The sequence below is a fragment of the Haliotis rufescens genome, unplaced genomic scaffold (assembly GCF_023055435.1).
Source record: "Haliotis rufescens isolate VD_foot unplaced genomic scaffold, xgHalRufe1.0.p SCAF_12, whole genome shotgun sequence".
Lineage (NCBI taxonomy): Eukaryota > Metazoa > Mollusca > Gastropoda > Lepetellida > Haliotidae > Haliotis > Haliotis rufescens.
In genome coordinates, this window is record NW_025963802.1 from 43,572,211 (window position 1) to 43,584,614 (window position 12,404).

The window sequence follows — 12,404 nt, forward strand, 5'->3', positions numbered from 1 at the left end:
AAACTTGAAGTGAAGCAGGTCTCAGACGTTTACCACTTCAGTGGAACCCACGAGCATGGGTATGGTGCTGACAAACCTAGAAACATAATCGGGGAGAACCGGGCTTCGAACCCACACTCGTAGGTTTCTGGCGTGCCCAAGGGATGCAACTCTTCACAGCAAATCGCGGCGCCTTAGACAACTGGGCTGCTCGTGCCCCCCTCAACTCTTCCCCTAGCAACAGCCTTACTCCTGTAGGTACATGCGTTGTAAAACTTCTTAAAGTGTGACTAATTACCCGTGAAAGTCAAAAGAGCCCTACATGAAGTTTGTGCCTCACATTTACTGCTTGACATTAAGTCAATGTGTAGAACAGGCTGCACACAAGGCTAGGACACAGACTGCATGTACATACGTTGCACAAGGAACTTTGCTCTGAGTGTGACTAAAGCGGAGAACTCATCAGTCTGCTGTGCACTCACGGAGTTTGGTCTTGTTGGAACAAGCTGCCAGTTTGATTTTCTGGTTAGAATGAGGGATCATGGGATTGCAAGTGACTTTGCTCGAGACAAATATCAGGACATTTTCAGGACTTTAGCAAATTCTGATAGGATATTGTTATATGCCATCACCAAACATGAACAATATCCTCTTGACATTTTGGATAATTATCAGTCATAGTCCTGGAAAAATGCACTGATATGAAACCCTGGACTATATATTTTCTTGAAAGATGAAAGTACAGTAAACTATGTTTATAGCAAACATGCTTTTTGACCATTTGCTGTATATATGCTGCAAATTTGCTTAGAATGGACTACGGTTATAACTAACTTAAATTCATGATCCCTTTGAGTTCATAGAACCATAGTTCACGGTATATACAAATCTGTGAGGTATTGATGAAGACTCACAGAGCTCCGACAGAAGACATCTTTACACTTGCCCACATTAGGCTGAAACAAATAATAGTCTTGGTTCTCAGACACTGCCCACATCATCAAAAAGTTATTTGCCTATTTCGTTTTTGTTTCGATTTCCGATTGTTTTGGTAAAAAAAATGGAAAATGGAAAAAACAAACAAACATGCAGCAGACTTTATGATGATGCAGGTGGTGCCAGAGAACCAAGACTATTATTTTTATTAGCCTTATAGCTCTCTACCTACTTCTGTAGCTCTTCTGTGGTGAGGTTCTTCCTCTGCTCCCGAGACAGGTGGAAGATGCGGTGCAGGGTGCAGGCGTGGAACAGGTGATTGCCAGACTTCCAGAACACCAGGCCAAACTTCTGCAGGTAATTTGCCATCAGGGAAGGTTTGGGTGACTTCTTGGACAGAATGATGAGTCCATGGATGTCCTCCACAGCCTTGAACGCTTCCTGCAACAACATGGTTTACTCTTGGACACTTGGACGACTGTAGATTGAGCTATCGCATGTGCTTAGATCGAGACATGGCATGTGCTTAGATCGAGACATGGCATATGTGTAGAACGAGAAATGGCATATGCTTAGAACGAGACATGGCATATGCTTAGATCGAGACACGGCATATGCTTAGATCGAGACACGGCATATGCTTAGAACGAGACATGGCATATGCTTAGAACGAGACATGGCATATGCTTAGATCGAGACATGGCATATGCTTAGACTTGGTGTCAGATAAGACTGCGATGTGGTGTACAATTAGCATAAGAAGTTGTATTCACTTAGATTGACACATAAAGATGTGGTGTACACATAGATGGAGGCATGACAACCTTGACTTAAAACATGGTGCACACTTGGAGCTGACATACACTAAACTTGCCTAAGACTTGGTTTACACTGAAACTGAGACAAGGTGTACATTTTGTTTGATTGTTTGTTGTTAAACGCCACACTCAGCAATATTCCAGCTATATGACGGCGGTCTGAAAAATAATCGAGTCTGGACAAGACAATCCAGTGATTAATCCACTCAATTGGGATACAATGACATGCATCAACCAAGTCATCGAGTCTGACCACCCGATCCCATTAGTCGCTTTTTACAAGCATAGTCACCTTTTATGGCAAGCATGGGTTGCTGAAGACCTAATCTACCCTGGATCTTCACGGGTCAGGTGTACATTTAGACCAAGAAGAGGAATATGTTTGAACGCAAACATGGTGAATAAAACGTGTACACTTCGTTGTTTTATGCAACACTCAGCAATATTCAAGCCATAGAACGGCAGTCAGGTGTACACTTAGACCAATATGTAGTGGTGTTGGCACGTGGTCCTATGCACAATTGGATACTCCCTAGGGAGCTGAGTGAGTGAGTATGGTTTTACGCCGCTATTAGCAATATTACAGCAATATCACGGCGGGGGACACCAGAAATGGGCTTCACACATTGTACCCATGTCGGGAATCGAACCCGGGTTTCGGCGTGACGAGCGAACGCTTTAACCACTGGGCTACCCGACCGCCCCAGGGAGCTGAGAATGATTGTTGAGTGCAAACTGATCCAGTGAGCCGGTTATCAATAACGCTTTCAGCATGACCCTGTGTGGTTGGGAAATATGCACAACACAACAGGCCTATTATTATTGGTATTACATAGACGGAGACTGATGCCGGGGAGACATGACACTCGCGTTTCCATACCTGCCACAGCTCCATGTTGATGGCACTGTTGAGCTGTTCCAGCCTGGTTTCCAGGTGCATGGCCTGGGAGTCAGGGTTGTTGAGGTTGATTGCCGTCTGCTGGTGCTGGTGCTTGTGGATGTGGCCGAGATGGGTACGCAGCTGTAGGTGGCAACAAGAAAACCTATTACCTTTCATACGAGATGTTCACACATTCAAATTACCCCTGCTAATTTTGAAAGTTGATTCTTGCATTATCGTACAGAGTAAATTAATAAATATCTTACAAAATCAAATGATTCCAAGATGACAAGGTGGGTAATTATTTCTACTCACATTGTCACATAGTTTTCTGAACTCGGTCTTCCGGGCATACTTCAAACAGAACTTGAAAGCTGAAAATAAGACAGATACCTAATAAGTGAGTGAGTTGGGTTAAACGCCGCTTTTACAAGTATTCCAGTTATATCACGGCATGTCAGCTTAATGTGGGAGGAAAGCCCAGGGGATGCAGGTCTCAGGCGTTTACCACTTCGGTGAAACACACGAGCATGGGTATGGTGCTGACAAACCTAGAAACATGATCGGGGCGAACCGCGATTCGAGTGAGTGAGTATGGTTTTACGCCGCTTTTAGCAATATTCCAGCAATATCACGGCGGGGGACACCAGAAATGGGCTTCAAACATTGTACCCATGTTGGGAATCATGACCGCACCACCGGGATTCGAACCCACACTAAATAGGTTTCAGGTGTGCCCAAGGGAGGCAACTCTGATCAGTGAATCGCGGTGCCTCAGACGACTGGGCAACCCGTGCTTCTAGAATCTAATATGAGAGTGAGCAGGTCGTTACACACTGTTAACATATGCCAATAACATGAGGGGGTACACATGTCAAAGCGTACTCATAGGCTCAAAATCGTAACTGTTGTGCCCCCGACAACCTGCTGCATCACGTACCCTGCTGTGCAATGTCCTGGTACAGTCGCTCTACTCGACAGTTGTTCCTGAGCAGGTCCAGGCATTGTCTGTAGGACTCCCATAGAAACTTCACCCATGGTGTCAGTATGGCACGGTCGGTTCGGTCCTGTGTATCTTCCCCACTGACTGCTTTCAACAGCAAGCTGTGAACACATCATAAGGCGTAACGTAACAGCAAGAGGAACAGAAGAAAGCGTCTCGTAGGAAACGTAACCTAACTGCTTACACAAGGTGTAACATTCGTCCAGCAACCACATTAACAATACTATTGTAGGTGAAATAGGGTTTAACATTGTGTTCGTATTATTGTAATTACATAGCGACGTGTGTGGGCGTGCGTGCATGCATGCATGCTCTGGTCCGTACTAATGTCCATTTTATGGTGCTAGTCCACTGAGATAACATGCTAGAGTTTAACATGAATACCCCGCTCTAAACACAGTATCAAGATCCATGTTTCAGCCCCTTAATGCCGAGGAGCGCCAGACAGGGTAACAACAAGTACAGTTTGTTTAGGTCTTTTGCTACGACACGGTCGGAGATTAAACCATGAGTGAGTGAGTGAGTGAGTTGGGTTTAACGCCGCTTTTAACATTATTCCAGTTATATCACGGCGTGTCAGCTTAATGTGGGAGGAAAGCCCGAAGTGATGCAGGTCTCAGACGTTAACCACTTAGGTGAAACCCACGAGCACAGGTATGGTGCTGACAAACCTAGAAACATAATCGGGGTGAACCGGGATTCGAACCCACAATCATAGGTTTCTGGCGTGCCCAATGGAGGCAACTCTGCACAGCGAATCGCGGTGCCTTGGACGACTGGGCGCCGATTAAACCATGACCTTCCCCTCTCAGGCAGAGGTTTATCTTCTGGACCACGGTGGCCATCATTAGGAAAAGCAGCAGATGAGGAAGTCTATCTGTCCTGGAAAACCTATAGTTTCACGTCAAAGATGTTGGTCCACTCTTGACATCATGGAAACATGGGTCACCATGACAACGCCTATGATTGACAGACACTAATACTGTTACAATTCTTAGCTTCCTCACATTCAGCCAGTTAACACAACATTACAGTTCGATCCTCATACAAGTTGACTTTCATCAACAATGACCGTGGGGGTCTATTAACTGCTGGGAATGAATATTGGATTTCTCAAACCATGCTTTTAGCACATATTAGTTACAAACACACCTGACCACAACGCTAGAATTTTGCAAACTACCCCATACATTAGGTACAGTCCTTCACTACCTGCTACATCTAACCAACTCTACCTGATAAACCTGATCACTAGCTGTTCAGCCATGTTCTACAACTATCTGCTACACATAACCCATTCTGACACGGCCAACTGCTCCCAAATACGGCAGGCAGGGTATGAGGCGGCTGGGGATCTGGCGTAACAGCAAGAAGAACGAAAGAGACTCGCAGGAAACCAATCTAGCTACCCACACGATGCATAACATTCCCCCAGAAACCTATTACTCTACAAGTGTAATGAGACGATAGCACTATAAATAGATACATATCAATAAACTTGAGTCACGATACATATCAGGATATATGAGTAACAATACATATCCCCAGCGTTAGAAATCGGCACTAGTCCTGCAACTGCCCGATAGTTAAGGTATCATATGGACTAGTATAAATTAACTGTTTTTAAGGGTTTTCCTATATGTTATCATTATAAGGACCAGTGGACTAAAAAGGTTAGTTTCTACCACTGTATCCCCATACAATACGAATCGTGACAGCTAATTTGCACCATTATTAAGTGAAATCTGCCAATGTTAGTTTCTAGGTATGCAACCCTGCACAGTCTCTGGACCAGACAATCCAACGATGGATATTATGAGCAATGGTGATAGGTAAACAGGGTAAATAGTCCACTTTGATAAAATCACAACAATGTCTGCATCCGACACGTCACATGGCATTTACAATTTGTCACAGTTCTGCCTTTTGTTTACCATCTATTGTCGCACATTTGGATGCATTACTCTACAACAAAGTGATAAGGTTCACCTTTCTGGGGAGTCTGGGAGGTCAAGGTCGTCAATGTCAAGTACAGTCTGGTGGGACTCCTTGCGAGCCAACTCCGTCTGTTCCTCTGCCAGGGATATATACTTCCTCACCACATCAACAAGAGACTGGATGTTCACCTGCAAAGAAGAAGATTGTTTAAGGTTTTAGAGAAGTCAGTTTTGTTAATGTATGTTTGTTGATTAACGTCGCACTCAGCAATATTTCAGCTATATGACGGCAGTCTAAAACAATCGAGTCTGGACCAGACAATCCGGTGACTGACATCATGAGCACCGATCTACGCAATTGCATTACCACCCGATCATGTAAGTTGCCTCTTACAACAAGCATGGGTTGCTGAAGACCAATCCTAACCTGGAATCTTCAAGGGATTTAACTTAAATGGAGAAGCCTAAAGTGATCAAGGTCACACAAGGTCACACATGATTACTACTTAGGTGCAACCCACATGATCATGTATGGTTCTCACAAGACCAGGGATAATGACCAGGAAGAGGTGAGGTGAAATGGGGTTTAACGTCAAGTCCAAGATTGTTGCACTTATCATGCTTATATAGCGACGTGCATGTACATGTGTGTTTGTGTGGCTGATTGTACTAGTCCGGACTGATGCCGATTTATAGTGCTAGCTCACTGAGTGAGTGAGTGAGTATGGTTTTACGCCGCTTTTAGCAATATCACAGCAATATCACGGCGGGGGACACCAGAAATGGGCTTCACACATTGTACCCATGTCGGGAATCGAACCCGGGTCTTAGGCTTGACGAGCGAACACTTTAACCACTAGGCTACCCGACCGCCCCCCTAGCTCACTGAGATACCATGTCGCGGTTTAACATGAATACCCCACTCAGACACAGTATACGGACTCCGAGCCGACCACTCCTTGTTTTAGCCAGACTGGGTAACAACGAGTACCATCTTTTAACATCTTTTGGTATGATGCGGCCGGGGATCGAACCCCAGACCTTCCGCTCTCCGGGCGGACGCTCTACCACTAGACTACGGAGGTGGTTATGATCAGGAAGAATCTCAGATTAGAAACCATGGTCAATAGACTCTGACACAGGATTCCTCCTTGCATCATAAACAATACACAGATCGTGAAAACAGAAATGATATCAGGAATACAGCATATTGGTTGCATCTTGCACGTTGATGATTTTTGGATAAAATAATCTGTTTCTTTCAAGATGGATATCTAAAAGGCTTTCTTTCAGGTGTTGCAACATAATTCATTACAAGGATCACACAATGATTATATCCAAAATGATGTACCCTATATTGATTACACGGTCAGCATGGTTGAAAACCAAGAGCTGGATAAGAATGCAAAACGTTCACGTGGAAGCATGGCAACCTCTAGAGAATACAAGAATCCTGACATAGAACGCATACACCTGTCAAGACTACTGTATAGGTATTTATATAGGATGTTAAACTAAGCGCCCCTGAAAGGCCATTTGGGAAAAACATCATTATTTCGGACTTCTCTAAAGTCTATTGTCTTACATTCAGAGGTATTTGAACATCATATTTTGAGATTGCGTTCAATGAATTAAAACTTCTTCTTTATTGGTTCTGTTATCAGTGAAATACAGGTTACCTCTACAAAGCCATAAAATGAGTTATGCTACTTCATTAATAATTCCAATTTGGTAATTTGTAATGAAATTTGCTGCAACCTTGGGTTGAATATCGGCCTCTGAACAGGTCTGTATACATCACTGAGTGAGCGTCTATCTACATGGTCTCAACACAACAAGCTGTGGGGATAAGCACCTGTTGGCAGATGTTCTTGTACTGGTACAAGCCTTCCTTGGCCACATGGCTCTTCCGGAGCTCCACGCACAGCTCCAGATACTTCTCCATGATGGGCTCATGGATCTTCTGCCATGTCCGATGTTTCTTGCTCTTGATGACATCGTACAGAGCATCCAATGCCCTCTGCTTCTTGCCCACATCAATGAACTCTGCAAAAGAGAAAACACAAGCTAAGTAATCAGGAACAAACGTGAGATGCATTTGTCAAGTACTTTGATTATTTGCTCATGCCATGAACCGCTTGTTTGACTGCCTAGGTTACTGTCAGACCATAGATATAGCTGGAAATAGTGCTGCCAAGTTAAACAAACAGGGAACTCTTCAGGATTCCAAATTTAGTGCCCTTGGCATGCACATCAGAGTAACATTGCTCTTCTGTTCACTATTGAGATCTTGAACAAAAATAAAAATATTTTCTTAATTTCAGAAGTGTAATTATCACTTTATTTTAACATTGCATTCGATGCAATGGTTTAAATTAAAGCATTTTAAGCATTCAAGACTCTTTTTCATGTTTATTTGTCCTGTTATCAGTAAAACAAGTCACCATTACCATGTTTACCATTGCTTACAGTGCCATAAAATTTGCTAACGCCATATTAACAGGTTAATATGATCTGGGAAATTTTATGCCATTTTGAGAATTTTTCTTTTACTTGATGTAGACTTGGCACTGAATATCAGGCTCAGAGCAGATCTAGATAAATCCATGACAAGGTTACTCCATCCATTTTCTCAATATTTCCCCAGAATGGAAATAAAGCAACAATATTATTGACTCAAAAGTTTACGTTTTTTACTGGTAAGAGACTCTGAAGACATGAAATCTCACGAAGCATGCAAACATACAATATTGGACTAAATCTATCAGGTATCAATAGACCTACCATGCCTACCTACTGTAGAGGTATCACAACTGACATATGGCCTAATATCCTGGAGCCGCTATAGAAAATGTTCGTCTCTATTTTCTTATCAGGGTCAAACAGCTCGTAATTAGCCTATCCTCACCAGAACACAACTAACCCTTATGATCCAAGAATCATGTGTAAACATGCATTTTCGGATACTTTTTCTTTAGATATCGGCCGAGAGTCTATCTAGTTTTTATGATCTATTATTGAGTGGCAGACAGATACTACAATCGAACCAATATCCCAATATGTGATTATCCACGATTTGTCCTTGCCAAGCTGCATAGGCTAAACTGTTCAAATTAGTCAATGAGAAAGTACAGTTGCTTGTCATAATGTCATAGCAGTAATCTGCAATTACAGACTGATTTCCGACTAATTTAACCCCGGACACGGACTGAAGGTATGAAACATATGTTGTCATATCCAAACAGGTCTGAGAACCAAATTTACCCAAACCGTCACTGGCCAGATTGGATGGCTAAAGACTGCATATTGTTGCATATAATATCTCCAATTACATTCCAAAAAGATGTACTTTATACACTACAGCTGAACGCATGTCATTGCAGACATATGGAGCAATCGTCTTATAAACGTGGAATCAATTGCTTACCATTAGCCCGTTTAAGGGCATTTTCTGGCCTTTGAAAGTAAGTCGGCATGTTTACGACATTAGGATCAAGGACGCCGTTGTTTTAGAATTTCTCAACGCTAACTTTAGCGTTTTTGCCTAAATACGTTGCGATTATCCTCGTCCACAATGGCGGCAATCACGCACATGTACTTTTTAGAACTCTGAGCAGCGCATAGGCATCGCTATACAAGCCTAAATCTATCTGCCCGTGTTTCGACAATGTTGTGAGCTTCCACGACATAATATTTTCCACACGTATGATTATTAATACATAGTGATAGAGTGTTGAGCCGCAACAAAATTTAATCATGAAAAATGACAATTAAGAATTGTTTGGTTGAAAATATAAATTAACGAAAGCGAAACAATTCGTAGCTATGAAATGAAAATACATTCGTTGCCGATTATATTAGAATCGTTTTTCCCCAAACCTTAGAGAAAATCAAAGAAGAGACCATATATGGGTCATATATACCCCTGATACGAGTCAATCACGTGAACTGCAAACAGCAAGTTCCAACACATATTCACAATTTACGATACAAACCATTTTTTAATATTCAAAAATCAAATTAATGAGTGTTACCTGTGTTCTCGAGCCAACCAACAGATAGCTTTCTAAATTGGTACGGCTTCTTTGTTTTATACCGCCTTGATTTGGAAATTTCGATTTGTACAAATGAAAACTCACATAGAAAGTACATACACGTTCAATGGTATACACTGATTTTGCTTTAGAGGCCATGACCCTCAGAAACGGAATGTATTTAATTTATATTTCCACAACAATATAATGTCGCGGCCTTTTTTTCTTCTTTCGGAACTTGTCGTTTTAGTTCGATTTCGAAATACAGAAATCATGAACAAATCAAATTAACAAATTTGCAAATGTTTCCCCGCCCAAGGAAATGCTCATAGTTCAAACCCTTGCAAATTTATTTTATAATAGTCAGAAAGTTTACAATCTCGAGCAATCAAATTAAATGCATTTGAAACACACAATGAAAAGGTATCAACTTCGGAATTTATGCTAGGAAATTACCCAAATCAGCTCGTAGTACTCATGACAGTGATGCTTGTGGAACGGCAATACACGATGATCATATGTTTCAAAGGTGTAGCCTTATAAGAAATCAACGCCCAAAGTTGTCTTGAATCATATGCAAATCCGACCATTGCGTGCATTTCCCGCTGTATCTGCGTTGGTTTGAAATGTTTAAAATCCGACTTTTGGTCCTGTGAACGGCCATCACTGCCCACGCCCATTCGTGTCCAACTAATCTCCTTCCGGGACAAGCCACACATTACGGCGTGGCTTTTTGGAAAGGAACGTGCACTTCAATTATTTTTTTTTAATTAACGCAAGCAACTCGAGATTTATTATGTTTAATAGCTAAAAGTGAGTCAGTTAATTGTTTAAAAAGATGGGGGATACGCACCCCAGGATGTCTCCCCTACCCCACCTTCTCCCTGAATCTGCATATGCATTATATACCTCACTGTTAGAGCACACGCCAAATAAAACGAGACAAAAACCCTTTCCATATATACAAGAAATCTCTTTCAAAAGTAGAGTCGATTGTACAATTCCGACTATATCATGAGCATGTATTTATGAATCACTATCAAATAGTGATGATGCCAGCTTGGTTTTCGCGAAAAAGGAACCATTCGGCTGAAGTTCAACATTCGTAGATGTTGGTAGTTTTAGGGAAGCAGTATTCCAGCTGTCATTACGTAATATTGAGTGCGTATTGGGAGAGAAAAAAACACTCGTATCAGTAAGTTATGAATAAGAAACACGCAATTTTAATAGTAGTTCGATCGACCTACACTGAGAACAAACCACGTATTCTGTATATGTGAGATAACTGGTACATTATTTGTAAAGCGCAATTGTATGTGTCAGTAGACAGTAGCCAAGTCAGAAGGTGTATAGCTAAAACGGCACTACATCGAAACAATTACAATAAAACGGTCCCGCGACGAGTGAGTGAGTATGGTTTTACGCCGCTTTTAGCAATATTACAGCAATATCATTAACTTTGCCCAACTACTTCTACGATCACTGTCTTCCTGACCGCTGCTCTCTACTTCTCATCTAACCCACACGGGGCGGCCAGGTAGCCTAGTGGTTAAAGTGTTAGCTCGTCACGCCGAAGACCCGGGTTCGATTCCCATTTCTGGTGTCCCCCGCCGTGATATTGTTGGAATATTGCTAAAAGCCGCGTAAAACCTCACTCACTCACTCATCTAACCCACGACTCTAAGCACTGCCAGAATGGTTACTCTCCAGCAATCAACCAACTAACCAATCAATCAGTGTCGGAACAACTGTTTTTGTTTGTTTGTTTTGTTGTTTAGCAATATTCCAGCTATATGACGGCGGTGTGTAAATAATCGAGCCTGGACCAGACAGTCCAGTGATTGACATCATGAGCATCGATCCACGCGATTGGGATACGATGACATGCATCAACCAAGCCAGCGATCACCGATCCCGTCAGTCGCCTTTTACGACAAGCATGGGTTGCTGAAGACCAATTCTATTCCGGATCTTCACGGGTTCGGAACAGCTGAGTGTATCGGAACAGTGTCTAGATACCAATTAAACAATATATACACGAGGAACACCGGTAGGCGTTATCATTTAATTAATTTTGATGATCAAAACGGAATATTACTGAGTGCGGCGTTAAACAACCAACAAACAAACAATCCTGTGACTGACTTCTCATCTAACCCACACGGGGCGGCCAGGTAGCCTAGTGGTTAAAGCGTTAGCTCGTCACGCCGAAGACCCGGGTTTCGATTCCCGACATGGGTACAATGTGTGAAGCCCATGGTATACGATGACATGTGCCAACCAAGTCAGCGAGCCTGACCACCCGATTTCCTTAGTCACCTCTTACGACAAGCATAAGTTGCGGGAGACCAATTCTGACCTTGCTCTTCATTAAAACAGTAAAACTAGAACATGAAAATGCGAATCGTGGTAACATTATTGATATGACCATATCGTGTTTAAATGCACAACCATCCACTCCATCAATGGTTGACACCATGAGCATTGATCCACGCAATTGGGTTAGGATTACATACATAAACCAAGTCGTCGAGCTTGACCACCGGATCCATTTCGTCGCCTCTTGATGGCGTTCAATATTCTTACTGGGAATTCCCTCTGGTCAGGATATGTAATGGATTAATTTGGTGACCTAGGGTCCCGTTCCACAAAGCGATTGTAGCGCTACGATTGTCGTAAGTCTATGTTAAAGTATGGGAGTTACGATTGTCTTAGTGCTACGATCGCTTTGTGGAACAGGCCCCTGGTTCATTGCGGTACATCGTATCCCGAAGGCCTTGGTCGTACGTTGCTCACAATATCAATCACTGGTTTGTC

General features: G+C 42.5%; 1 protein-coding gene across 1 annotated transcript in view; it reads right to left on the reverse strand.

The window, feature by feature from the left end:
* Positions 1–9,169, reverse strand: part of LOC124117320 (eukaryotic translation initiation factor 3 subunit A-like) — a 42,690-nt gene extending 33,521 nt beyond the window's left edge. Inside the window, exons 1-7 of the mRNA XM_048393712.1 lie at positions 8,981–9,169; positions 7,409–7,599; positions 5,606–5,742; positions 3,554–3,717; positions 2,929–2,987; positions 2,614–2,754; positions 1,148–1,356 (exon numbers count right to left, since the gene is read on the reverse strand). Of these exons, the coding sequence (XP_048249669.1) occupies positions 1,148–1,356; positions 2,614–2,754; positions 2,929–2,987; positions 3,554–3,717; positions 5,606–5,742; positions 7,409–7,599; positions 8,981–9,029 (950 nt within the window). The 5' untranslated portion in view covers positions 9,030–9,169. The remainder of the gene's footprint in view (positions 1–1,147; positions 1,357–2,613; positions 2,755–2,928; positions 2,988–3,553; positions 3,718–5,605; positions 5,743–7,408; positions 7,600–8,980) is intronic.
* Between the last annotated feature and the right edge of the window lie 3,235 nt (positions 9,170–12,404).